This window comes from Tinamus guttatus, unplaced genomic scaffold, assembly GCF_059628265.1.
Source record: "Tinamus guttatus ecotype Peru unplaced genomic scaffold, ASM5962826v1 Tinamus_guttatus_pri_ptg000133l, whole genome shotgun sequence".
Lineage (NCBI taxonomy): Eukaryota > Metazoa > Chordata > Aves > Tinamiformes > Tinamidae > Tinamus > Tinamus guttatus.
The window spans coordinates 3,716,268-3,730,151 of record NW_028288667.1 but is presented as its reverse complement, the minus strand read 5'-3'; the positions used below and the strand labels follow the sequence as shown (position 1 = coordinate 3,730,151).

Sequence of the window (13,884 nt, the reverse complement as noted above, 5' to 3'; positions counted from 1 at the left end):
AATTTTAGAAGTATAAATCCAGTGAAATCAAAGACATGCAAATTCCAGTTAAGCCATGATTTAAGCCACCTTTAATATTCATAAGAAGAATAACATGTTTAAGATCCATATGATGTTTTTTTTTATTGAAGGCTTAAAATTCCAAATTCTAGGTTTGGGCTTAAAAGTAAATAACCCTTTTCCATAGTTAGATATTTTTAACATGTTCATGTTGCTGTGCATCACGTGAACCTAGCATGTTTGCCACTTTCAGTTTTCTTGTAAGTTAGAATTGTGTATTTTAAATCACTGGAATCACAGTTGTCACCAGCAAATTTTGTAATAAGAGCTTAAAATCAAATTCATTAAAAAAGGAAAGAAACAGTAGAAGAAATGTGGAGTTATATACACTGTTCCACTGTGTACCATAAAACTCATGCATGTGATATGCCAAAACTGCCTACTAGTTGTTTTTCGAGTATTTTCTCTAGATATTTCTCTTTCTAAATATTTTTGTAAGGCACATTCTGCACATAATAATTTTTGAGTAATTTGGCTGCTTTGCAACTCACAAATGGGATGTGAAGTTTTCAGAATGTCAAGGTCAACTTGTAGTTATTAAACTGGAGTGCAATTAATTCATGAATTGAAGCTGTTTTGGTACTAAGTATAATAAAAAAAACAGATTTGCATCGTAAAGGAAAATTAGACTCAGCCAAAAAAATACCAGTTACAAGTTTGAAATCTGGGACAAAGTCAATAGTTGTTAGTTTAAAAAGAAAAAAAAAATCATAATTTTGTTACGATTAAGCAAGAATAATTTGAATAATTTGTTCACTTCTCATGTCAGTTAACCCATTTGGTATTCATATAATTCATTACATCTATACTGAGCGCTACTGAAAGGACATTTAACAAAAAAAGTATTTTTCTCATGTTACAAACAGCAATCCATTTTTAAAATAGCAGTGGAAAGAAACATGCAAAAAAGAGTTAGTTAACAAGTTACAGTTAACAAGTGCTACTGAAAGGACATTTAACAAAAAAAGTATTTTTCTCATGTTACAAAGAGCAATCCATTTTTAAAACAGCAGTGGAAAGAAACATGCAAAAAAGAGTTGTACTTGTGGACTGCAAAATTTCTTACAGGCTTAGGATGTAACTCATGTGGTTAAAGTGCTACCTAAATGCTCATTTTTATAATTTCCTAGCTGGATGTATTGGACAGACTGGGAAGAAGATGAAATAGATGACAGCGTGGGAAGAATTGAGAAGGCATGGATGGATGGCAACAATCGGCAGATATTTGTAACATCAAAGATGCTGTGGCCAAATGGTCTAACTCTGGACTGTAATGCCAATGTATTATACTGGTGTGATGCCTATTATGATCACATTGAAAGGATTTTTTTGAATGGAACTGACAGAAAGGTAAAAGAAAGACTGCTGTTTTGCCACAGGCACGCTCTTTCTCTGAACTTCATTGTGTTATGTTAAAAATACTTTTACATTTTTTTAAAGGCTGAGTAACCCACTGCATGTCCAGTGTCACCTCGTTGAAAAGAGAACATAGTATATATTAAAATTTCCCTCAGGAGAACATGGTATAGGTTAAAATTTTTATCTTGACTTTAGAGACTGACAAAGGGTTTTTGTTGCTATTTTCTAAATGTTTTTCTCGTGTGTCAATGAGTTGCATTTTGTCTGAGCCACCAAGCTACAAAGCATAGAAAGAAACTTAACACATTCCTTTGGTTCTGCCACAAAGAGCCTTTATTAGCTTAACTGTTTAGGTGCTTCCTGTGAACCTCAAGGCAGTCTTTGAGCGCGGGTTGTGATGTGCAGCGGGGAAGCACTCAGCAAAGTCCAGGCAATAATGAAGAGAGATACTGTTTTAGTTGTTAGCGATGGCTTTCCTAGCTTGCTCTAAGAGCTAGTCTGCTTTTACAGAAACTGCACTTTTTTTTTTTTTTTTTTTTTTTTTTTTTGAGGGAGAGGGATATGTAAATTTATTTAAACATCCTTCCCCATCCCTAGGAAAAAAAGGTAGATATTTACTGAACATAACGCTTGCATAGTTATTAGCATCCTGTGCGTAATCTGACAAGGGCCACTTAATACGAATATATAAGATGTTCTGAAGCTATTGATGGTGGTAAATAACATAATTTTCCAATCTTTCTTTGCTTTTATTGCTTGAAGTCTGCATGTTTAGAGACAAGTACTTCTCTCAGTTTTTTTTCCCCTATTTCATGCTTTTTGAAATGCACAGTACTAAAAATTAATAATCACTTTAACTCGACAATACTCATTTAACACTAATTGCAGGTAGTCTACAATGGAAAAGATTTGAATCACCCATTTGGACTTTCGCATCATGGCAACTATATTTACTGGACAGATTATATGAATGGGTCTATTTTCCAGTTGGATCTGCTTACAAGGAATGTGACACTGCTGAGAAGTGAGAGACCACCTTTGTTTGGGCTCCAGATTTATGATCCACGTAAGCAGCAAGGTATTAAGAAGATATCCTTTCTCCAAAGGTCTATTTAAAAAGGATATTATATCTCAATTTTGCCTATATTTTTGAGAATACTATCTGAAAAAATGTATGGATTTTAGTATGACAAAGATGCTTTTCAGGGCTTCTGTCTATTGATATTGAAGTTGATCATACTTATTAAATATGAATTGTAATAATATTATACCGAATTGCATTTTTATGTGTGTTTACACTATCTTTATTACCACTTTCCTTGTGTGAGAAAGAGATATTGAGAAAGTATAAGATACAACAGATAGTATATGTATGCACTGGCTTATGTACATAAAAGATAATATTGAATTTACCTTTTCTCAAGAAAGATCATAGATACTGCCTGTCTTTCCCTTTTTGTACTTTTCTTCACTATCTGAAGTATTCATTAGCACCATGCAACTTGCTCTGCTGAGAGTACCTGCTGCTCTTATGCAGAGTCAGATCTCAACCATCAGGCCTATTAGGTTATCATTTTGCACATGTAGAACAATTTCCAATTCTTATACGAAATTTGAGATGGTTAGGTGATGGCAGTATTGTTATATTTAGTGTCGTATGTGAAATAAAAACAAAGTAAAAGTCACCATTTGTAGGAATGTCACTTATTATAGATACAACTCTAATATATGCTTTGCTCAGCTGAAACGGACAGTTTATTAAAATAGTGGTTTTTTAAGATTTAGAGAACATATTCACAGATAACTTTGTTCCTGTACATAACGTTTAGCTGCATTTTCAGTGTCTTCACCCTCACATTTGGATAGTGTCTTGTTTATGCCTCTGCCCTTTTATGTGTGTTGGTTTTAAAGTTGTTCTTTCACTTTTACAGGTGATAATGCTTGTCGTGTTAATAATGGAGGCTGCAGCGCTCTTTGTTTAGCCATTCCTGGAGGCAGAGTTTGTGCCTGTGCTGATAATCAGCTTTTGGAGGAAAACAGCACAACCTGCATGAGTAAGACTTTGTAATGAATATCGAGATTGGTATTACTTTTAAGGGATAAAGTTAGATCTGAAATAAAACAAAAAAAGAATCCTGCTCGAGGCAGTTCTGTAGGAGAAACAACTATTCTTTGAATAAATTTTCTTGTTGAAGACATATTGGTAAATGTAGTAAAGATTTTAAAAAGACAAAATGTTAAGTATATAGTATTGAGAATGGAAATGCATTGGAAAACATTTCATGATGTCTGATACTATAAAACATTGAAATACATCACAGGACTCATTTGTATTTTATAGAATATCAGATATGTCAAAAAACCCATATTAACTGGTTTCAGAATACTACATGGACTACATGGATTAAATATTTTAAATAGAAATCTGGCATAGCAAGTGCTTGTGCTGAAATTGTTCATAAAACATGTCAAACAGATATTCTTATATATACTCCTGACATAGATTATTTAAATCTTGCATTTACTTTCTCACATCTCTTCCTTCATGTCTTCATTGAAACACAGGTAAAAGTTCTTTGTGTTCATAACAAAATGTGAGATGTTTCAATTAAAAATAATAACTCACCAGAAAATATATTTAATATGGGTAACTTTCTAAATATTTAGACTTCATATTTATAATTTATTCTCATTGATTCACATGTTTCTTCAGTGCCATGTCTAAAATTTGGATATCAAGTTAACATAACAAGTATCATAACGTAACAAGTATCTTCTTGGATGCTTGGATCAGTGTCCAGCTATAGCTGTCAGAGTGCTGAGTAAAGTGAAAGGATTATTTCATAATGTGTTGAGCATTATTGACTTCACAATCGTGGAGAGCTTTACCCAAATGCACACCTTGCAGATCTGTCACAGCTACCAAAGACACCTATTTATTTTTAGCATAGAATTCTGGAAAGTGGACTTTGTGCTGGTAAGCATTAGGAAACTAGGTTAGATATTTTCAGATCTGAATGAAGCATGTTTCCTGCACTTTCCCAACCCTCTTCAATGCTCAGCTTTTTCCAAAGACTTTGCTCTTCCTGATGGGGTTATAGACTGATGGGTTGTATTTGCACATGAAACATTATGAATGTTGTGTTGAGGAATGTATCTGCCTGGATTTATCTATGAACTTGTACCTTGCTATTTAAATCTACCTGAGTAGATTGAATCCTTTCTCTTCTTCTGAATCTGTACCAGTGCATAATCAAGGTGGTTATGAGTTGTTACTTGGATCCAGGAATCAACTTTGCAGCAATCATTTCCTGGCTCTTTAACTAACATCAGAATTTGGTTTATGTCTGTAAAAATGTTTTCCATTCTTTGTCAACGAGCTATTACAATTACTTTAAACTAACGTTTCTAGTGTTTGCTGTCTGAGCATGAGTTTAAACAACATTTTGAGTGGCATTCTGATTTGAGTTTTATTAAAAATACATTCCCTTAACGATACACTTGGATGTGCGTGCTGCTACAGATAGAATTACTTTAAATATAAGAAGTTTACCACAAGGTATTCAGAAGATTGATAGCAAAAGAATTTGCATCTGTTAATGTAATATTACATTTTGTGTCTATCAAACTGATAAAACATTTGGGCTTCTTGGATGTTTTTCTTAGTTAAACCTGGGGAAGTGCTACCACAGCTGTGCAAACCTGAGCAGTTTCAGTGTAACAACAAGCGCTGCATCCAGGATCGCTGGCGCTGTGATGGAGACGACGACTGTCTGGATGGCAGTGACGAACATGCAGATGCTTGCTGTATGTACTCTTTACCTTTTAAACCATAACTCATAATTTGTTTTTAAAATGGTGATTCTGATAATCGAAGTCTATGTTAGATATTAAGTCTGAGTGAAGTCAGACAAAAGAAATAATCTGGAGAAAATTCATGTGCTAGTCACCCAACAGGGGTACTGCCGGCCTTCTTTCCTGCCAGCGCACACTGTTGGCCCTTGTTCAGCTTCCTCTCAACCAAGACCCCTGGGTCCTTTTCCGCAGAGCCAGCACCTTCCTGTATCATGGGGATTATTTTCCTTTGTTCTTGTTGAATTTCCTAAGATTCCAATTCCTCCAGCCTGTCTAGGTCCCTCTGAATGGCAGCTGTGTTCTCATGTGTAGCAACTAGTCCTGTAATTTGGTGTCACCTGCACAGTGACAATGTTATTGCTTGCAAAATGAAGACAATAGATTTAGCTGCACAACAGACAATTACTGAGCATAATGTTATTAAATACTTCTTTGATTGTTGGCATTGACATCTTAAAGACAGTCCAAGAAAATAGAGTGCAAGATCCAAAGATGCCTTAAAGTTTCACTCGTTTTTTTTCTCTTTTGTAGAGGTGGTATGTGGGACCAGATAGGTTTGCAGAGAAGGTGATTTGCCTCTCAAAAATCCTAAACTGTTTTTCAGAAAGACAATATCTGCATGTCTTCTGTTGGTGGAAATGAATCTGACACAATGCTAGTAATGCACTGCTTGTCTCCTTAGGGTCTCTTAAGGTGCCTTGGAAACACGGTATCATTTAACTGACACTCTCATAAGTTAAACAACCCAGATTATTAAAGTTTGACTAAAAACACAGTAACTTACAGTGCCTTGTTATTGTCTGTAGAAAATACTTCCATATAAATTCAAGCATTTTCTGCCAGACCTGGAGGACTTAATGTTACCTGAATTATATGTATTTTAGGCAAACTTGAATGCATGCTGTGAGTAAATGCTTGTGTTATCTCTGGTAAATATTCTTGATTTTTTTTTCTGTTTGCAATTCATATATTTTTCTTCAGCATTTCGTTTTCAGTGAGTTGTATTTTGTACAACTGGAAAAGATTGTTTATGAGGTAGCCTGTCCACTTTTGAGCATTTTCTCACTGTGTTTGACAGTGTGTTGCACTGTCACCTTTGCAACCTAAATTTTCATGCTAACTTAACAACAGAGGTATCTATGGTCATTGAAATTAATATGCACAGTTTTAGAAACATACAAATTCTGCAGTTCTTTGTTCATTGCCATATAACATTTTGGTTGAGCACTTAGCAACCTGTATCTCTAATCCCTTTGTTATTTTATCTTGTTTATCTGTTTACTTCATCTTATATTTAGAAAAATAATGGCTTTTTTAAGGAAATAGCAGTGTTTTAGCAGCAACACTCTACTCGCATAATAGATTTTAATGCTAGACTCTATATGAGGGGAAGGTCGTTTTTCTTTTAAACCAGAACTGATTTCACTCGCACACATTTTCAAATTCGAGTATCATTCTCCAGTATTATTTGCAAGTGATGTGGAGGACAAGCGATGCTGACAATTGAACCCTCGTTCTGTTTTTCTGGGTCTTTCTAAATTTAGCTTGCTGAACCATATGCTCATGCTTGAATGTTTCTTCTCTTGCCCTTCCGGATCTGATGCTGATTGTCTTCTGTCACTTTATTTGGATGTCTTGCAGTACCAAGCCTGCTTTTTATCTTCTCGGTGTCAACACTCTATGACTTCAGTCTGCGCTTTGTATAACCTTGTTTTAGACTGTCCTTTACTTTCCTGATCTGGATTTTTTAGAAGCTGCATATAAATGTGCTGGGAGTGCCATGAGTGCCATCACCCATGGCACTTACGTGTTTCTTTGTGCTTACACACCCACATTCTGATTCATACCAATACTAATATTTATCTCTTTTTTTTCCCCCCCTTTAAAAATTCTGCCTTCCTTTTCTCATGCATATATTTCCTGCTAATAAACATATATAAAGTGGCATGGTTTTGAATGAATGGAAATCAAATATGCATTCTGTGTACATGCTGAAAATATCTTTCTACCTGTCATTCTGAGTATTCAGATACTTAACACTCCAAAGATACAACCACTGGGATCAAATTTTGAGTTTTGGTCAGGCCTTCGGGTAGTTCAGATCAATATGGTCTTATTATCTTGAGTAGTTAAAAAAAAATTATGTTAGTAAAGATTTGCTTCTTTATTTTTAAATGAAAAGGTGTCTGAAAAATCTTGTTAGCCCACAGTTCTGTAGACTCTCTTGTCAGTACCAGTACAAATTTTACATCTGTGCAAAAAGTTAAAAATAGTCTAACTTAATTGACAAGTAGAATAACAAATTTCCTTCAGGAACAGCTAGTTATTTCTGCTGAGGAAAAGATGCATTCTTCATCTATGTATAGGTTACTCAGAAATTAACATATTTAAGTAGAATATATGGTTTAAATAAATAATTTGGTTAATTCTAACTTATTAAAGTTAAAGATAGCCTTGATGTATACTTGTAGTCTTGTTCTATGCAATTAGATTCAGGAGTAAATGGAGACATACTGTTTTTTATTTGGCATTAATTAGTAATTGTATGGTGACTGCTAGAAGCTGATTAATGCAATGATTCACGAGAGGTCATGTTAAGTCATCTTCATTTGCAATTCAGTAAGGATTTATATTTATTTTAAATCTATTGTAAAATAGCCTTTCTATTGCTATCTGCAATATTTTTGTTCATGTTGCTTTATCTCTATGGCTAAATTACTATCAATTTATATATATGAATTCAAGGATTTTTTTTATATGTATTTTATTTATACAGAAGAGAAATGTAGACTTGATAGCAAATGACGGATCCAACAACGTTTGCGTTTTTACACATATCTCTGTTAATTTTTAAAAAATCTTCTAACCTCAAATCTCATTTTCAGCTTTTCAGTTCCAGTGTTTTTGTTTTTTCTTGTGGAAAAAACAACACACTCCTAGCCTAACCTATCGCAGAGTAGGATTTGAATTAAAGTACACTAAAGAAAATTAATTGGAGAAAGGACCAAGTATGAAACAAACATGTGCAACCTTGTAGTTACATCTTAATCAAAGTTTTAGAACTATTTGGTGAATCTATGTCTCATTTAATGAATTTAGGAAAGATGAATCATGAAACACTGTGCATAGAAAACTGCCATGGAAGAGGGTACAACTTCTAGCAACGGAGCCGTCAGTGATTTTGATTAGACAAACTTGTTCCAGGCCCTGTGGACTGGAGCTGCGCATCTTTCTCACACCAAATAAATGCTAGTGGGTTGAAAAAGCATTTCCACCTTTTAAACTAAGTGATTTTTTTTAATAAATCCATAAAGTGGATGAAATGGAGTTAGGTAGATAGCCTGCTGTTCTCTAAGAAAGCTTTTGTTGTATTACACAAGCTACTGAACATGTGATATATAAAAGAAGAATTTTTTGTATACTTGACCAAAATCTTTAGTATTTTCTTCACTTCAGTTTAATACTAATGGAAAAGTAGTCTGTTGCTGGTCAGTGTTGCTTTGTTATAATCACATTTAGAGTGATTTACTGCTGATATGAATAAACATACTGTTGGTAATAATTAAATAGATACTAGGTAGCATGGGGATACATAGGTACTAAATGGTGAACACTCTTAAATTATGATAGTTCCTATGCTGAAAGATTTTTTGTATACGTTTAAAAGCACACATATACACATGAACCTACATCTTGTCTAAGCAAGCAGCTAGCTCGAGACATCTGCATTCTGAGTTACAGAGTTACAGAATTAATGATGTTGAAATGAACAATTGAAATATTAGTTTACGTGATTTATTAGGACTAAACGAGCATATCGTTTATATGCAATATTTTTCCTCTGAAGTTTTGAGCCGTAAATCTCCATTTCTGTTGTTCAAAAAACGCAAACCAAAACAAAGTTGTTGGATGGTTATGATTTTATTTTCAGCTAGTATTAACTGGTATAACTCGATGCTAAACTTAAGAGTTTGATCTATAATATATGTGAAACACATAGGGTGAAACCTTACATTTAGTTGAAACTTTGGGAACTGGAGCTTTCTCTATGTCTTTCAGACATCTTTTAATCCATACTTGTAAAGTCCTGCTACATATTTTATCCTGTCCTTTAAGACTGGTTTGGTGAATGATTTCTCTGTCATGGTAATTATAACTACTGGTGAAACACATATATATTATCAGTAAAGACTAATCATCACATGGAAATACATTCAATATATTATTTTCAGCTGCTTTTCTCTGATTATTTCCTAAGGAAAATCTTTTGTTTGTTTGCTTTTTTGTTTGTTTTTCCCCTCCTATCCCCTCAGTCAATCATAGTTGTCCTGCTGACCAATTCAAGTGCCAGAATAATCGCTGCATTCCCAAGAGATGGCTTTGTGATGGAGCTAATGACTGCGGCAATAATGAAGATGAATCAAATAAAACCTGTGCAGGTAAAAACTTTATTTGACTGTGCATACTTCTCTAACTTCAGTTCAATAAACAATTCAAGTGTGCTTTGAACTGAACTGAACAAGTCTGCTGCTAGTAATCTGATTATTGCCACTTTAAACTAATTCATATTTTCTTGCCACGAAGGCTGGAATGCAAATTCCATTTTACTTAAGCCCTGTGCTTGACTGTGCTTTCTGAATTAATTTAGCACTTAATCTATCCGTATGTTTTGACTGTCAAAGCACTGCTTGGGTACAGAGTTGTCCCTGCTAAATCGTTATTAGCAGTTAGAATTTTGTTTGTAAGCATGCTGTGAAGAGTGTCATCTCAGTAGTAAATTTTATCTTATGCTGACAAAAGTATAATTATTTATTCAATTTCCCCTTAGTACATTGGAAATTGTTTTGTGTTTGTAATTTATTGGTTGTATATTGGGTTTAAGGAAATTTCAAGACCAATATAGTTTGCTAATTCCACTATGATAAATCCAGGAGTTCCAAATCTGTTCTTTGCTTGTGGGGAATTGATATTTAAGGCTGGTCAGTAGACTATGCTAAACAGTCATTAAATGCCTCATACATGAGATATACAAGCTGATACACAAACTTAAATATTGCTGGAATTTCTGATATATTCTTTTTTTATATATGTATATATTTAATTGGGGAACTCACATATGAATAGACAAACTTCAAAAGCTTAAATTTACAATCAAAATCTGTGTCTCTGACCTTGCACTTATGGGCTGACATCTTGAATAAAACAACTTTAAGTAGTGTCGGCTTTATGTCAGGTAGATTTTTATTCAAATTTTACAACTCATTAGCTTCTAAAATGATTTGTGGTTTCATAGCATAATTTCTTTTGCTGGTCTTTATTTCTTCAGAAGAAAGACCATCTATCCTTTACTTTAATGAATAGTTACAAGATACTTTCAAATGGAAAAATTCCAAGAACAGGGTGACCAGACACATTGCACTCATACGCTAATCTTTTATTTCTAAATGTGAAGGTCATTAGATTGTTTGTTACAAAATGCAAGTTACACAGAAAAGAGTGAGTTAAGATTCCTGTTGTAGCCTGGGTATTTTTATGCCATGAATTTTGTTTACTTCAGCAGTAGCGTTATTATAATTTTATCAAGCACGAATGCTCTTTCATCACCTGATTTTGTATGATTGTATGTACAACTGATAAACGAATTTGCTAAATAAATAATTAAGAATTGTAAAATAGAAGACTAGGGCACAGTCCTGTAGATAACTTCATTTTTTTCTGAAATCAGAGGAAGTGGCCGATGCTGTCAGGTTAGCTGTAATGAGTAGCCAGGCCAGCAGACACCCTCTGGACTTAGAGCTTCTGTGTACAGACATGCACTGAGTGACCTAACAGATTTAGTCCACTTCCCTTGCATTTTTGGAGTGTTTTGTCTTGACAGCAAGAACATGTCAGGCTGACCAGTTTTCTTGCGGGAATGGACGCTGTATTCCAACATCATGGCTGTGTGACAGGGAGAATGACTGTGGTGATGAAACAGATGAAATGACTTCCTGTGGTAAGTACATAAATTGCCTCCTGGAAAAAGAAAGTGCAATTACTGTATAAAAGGACAAACATGTATAGGGTGCTCTCTTCTATGTGAACTGACACAGAGAAGTGTGAGAGGTTTTTTTCTTCTTATATAAATGGATAATGTTCTTTCTGAAATGGCAGATGGATTTCATTAATAAATAAATGCAAAACAAAATCTACCTATTCCATCAATGCCAAATTTGCACCAAATGTGCAATTCAATCAGCTTAACATTTCTACTGATTAACAACCCCAATTATCAAATCCTGTCATTCCTAATAAATTGATCTCTGTCTCAGCCACATAACTTTTGGTATGTGTCCCCTCAGCATATTCTGGATGTCAATAAAATCAGACTGCTTCGTGTCTAAACAGAAGGATATTTGGTGATGGTATTTTGCAGAAAATTGAGTTATTCTTGGTAATAGTTCAAGATATTTTTATGGGCATCTCTGCTGATTGCTGCATTACATAGATATCACAAAGAGCGATGCACTCGAAATCAGCTGGTTCTAAGCAATTTAGGTTTTTATAAGTCAGCATGACTGCTTTCATCTGTTTGGAAAGTCACAAATAAATGTTGTGAGTCTGAGAGGAAGGATACTAGTGAACTGCCTACACAATACTGTATTAAGGTGTTTCTTGTTTACGGGATAGTATTTAGGATACTATTTGATTTACTAATATAAATCAGGAAGTCAAAGAAATGGCAAGTAAAACATTAATATGAGTTAGTAAGTGTGCTGCCGTGTAAGAGGTTTTATTTGTGAAATGACTTTTCAAGACTTTTTCACAAAGAAGGTGGACTGAGTATTTTAGTATCAGTCGTGTAGGCAGGGGATGAGAGCTTGTTACCTACCGAAGTTAAAATATGAACGGTATTTGTTAGGATACTTAGCAGTTGAACCTACAGGTGATATTTTAACTTGATTCACTATTAAAGATCAAACTGAAATCAAACTGTGGGAAGCAATGTATTCAATACAAAATGTTACTTTATTTGCTTTTCTGGAAACTTGTTACTGCTGTAAGCCTTTTTTTCTTAGACATCTGTTGCTGAGAACAATTGTTCTGCAAAATATTAATAGCCGTGAAGTCCTTTCTGTGGAAAGTGAAGATGAACCACGTAGAAAGTAAATAGGCAAATGGAAGCCACAGGCTGAAATCATGATGTCCTGTGATTCTAAACTCATTCTAAACATAAGTCTGCAGCACCCTGGCTACGAGGGAACCTGTATAAAGCAGTGTGTAGTGTTACTTTTTAAAGCTATATGTAATTTTCAGCATCTCCTTCTTTTATAAGGACCTTCAAGGATCCTCCGAATCCTTCAGGATTTCTAAGTGCAAATAGTTACACTTCCTGAAGTATTCACCTGCTTTCACCATTCTTCTTTCTCATTATTTTCTTCTTTCCCCATTGATTTAGACAACTCTGATCAATTACTTCAGAATAGATGACACTTGACAAAAATCAAAATGTCGACATCTTTTATGAATGAAAATGAGAATATCATTAAGGTAGATTTCTATTGCTGTGCTCCCAATCAAATAACCCTTGTTGCCATTTATATACAGGGATTCAGCAGGTGGTCCCAGTACTGTGCTTTACTTTAAAATCTCCAAAAATGCAATTTTCTGTGTATGATAATAGTTTATCTGACTAGTTGCCCTTTGTGTTCCTTGGATAACTTATCAATTTATAGATCTCAGTGCCATCTTTGTAATTTGTATTTTTTATGGTATCCTGTGAGCAGATGTTGAATTTTCTTTGGGGTCTTCCAATCAGCATTTATTTTAACTGATGATTGTATTTCAGTTTGGACAGACTACATATGATGTATTATGTTATAATATTGTTTTATTCTCCAGCACTCTGGATATACAGAATGTCTAATATTTACTCTATTTAATCTGCCTCCTGATTTGGTACTCACTAGAGCATGCTAATGGCATTGTTACTAACAAAAATATTTAGCTATCCATGACTGTTCTGTGAAACAGTTTATAATTCTATTTGTATTCAGTGGTTTTTAAAATAATAAAATCAGGATTTATTTTTTGTTAGCTTTATAAATCCTTCATTTTTGCCTGAACCAGTCTTCAGCTGTAAATAACTTTGGCTCTTTCTATTGATTCAAAAGCTTACATATACTTCTGCCTGTGTTCAGCTGTAGGGAGCAGGACCAGAAGGCTGATGCCAGTATTTCAGTGCTCATGCTATTTCTTAAAGATAAAAACACATTTGTTCAGAAGCATAGCAATTCTGAAGGAGAGCTGAGAATAAACCCTCTATATTTTCTCTGACTTTTCTAAAGGAAACAGGATTTATGATCATGCCCATCTATCTATCAGTTCTCTCTGTCATGCCATTACACTAAATAACCAAAGGACAAAATAAGTCTCAAAGAAATGGAGGTTTTACAGGACAACTGGATAGTGGAGAGAACCCACGTTAGGGGTTCCACACTAGTGGAGAGACTTCACTGAGCTCGAGAGTCCCCTGTCTTATTTTATCTGTCTGGTAATCAGCATGAATTAGGTCGTCAGTGCAGGGGTGGCTCTGAATCAGCGTCAGGACCTGCATCTCTGTCGTGAAAT

At 34.5% G+C, this 13,884-nt stretch overlaps 1 protein-coding gene across 1 annotated transcript in view; it reads left to right on the top strand.

Annotated features, from left to right (window-relative positions):
• Positions 1 to 13,884, top strand: part of LRP1B (LDL receptor related protein 1B) — a 336,264-nt gene that overhangs the window by 134,044 nt on the left and 188,336 nt on the right. The window contains exons 12-17 of the mRNA XM_088521814.1: positions 1,191 to 1,410; positions 2,308 to 2,497; positions 3,351 to 3,473; positions 5,086 to 5,226; positions 9,588 to 9,713; positions 11,153 to 11,269. Coding sequence (XP_088377940.1) covers positions 1,191 to 1,410; positions 2,308 to 2,497; positions 3,351 to 3,473; positions 5,086 to 5,226; positions 9,588 to 9,713; positions 11,153 to 11,269 — 917 coding nt within the window. The remainder of the gene's footprint in view (positions 1 to 1,190; positions 1,411 to 2,307; positions 2,498 to 3,350; positions 3,474 to 5,085; positions 5,227 to 9,587; positions 9,714 to 11,152; positions 11,270 to 13,884) is intronic.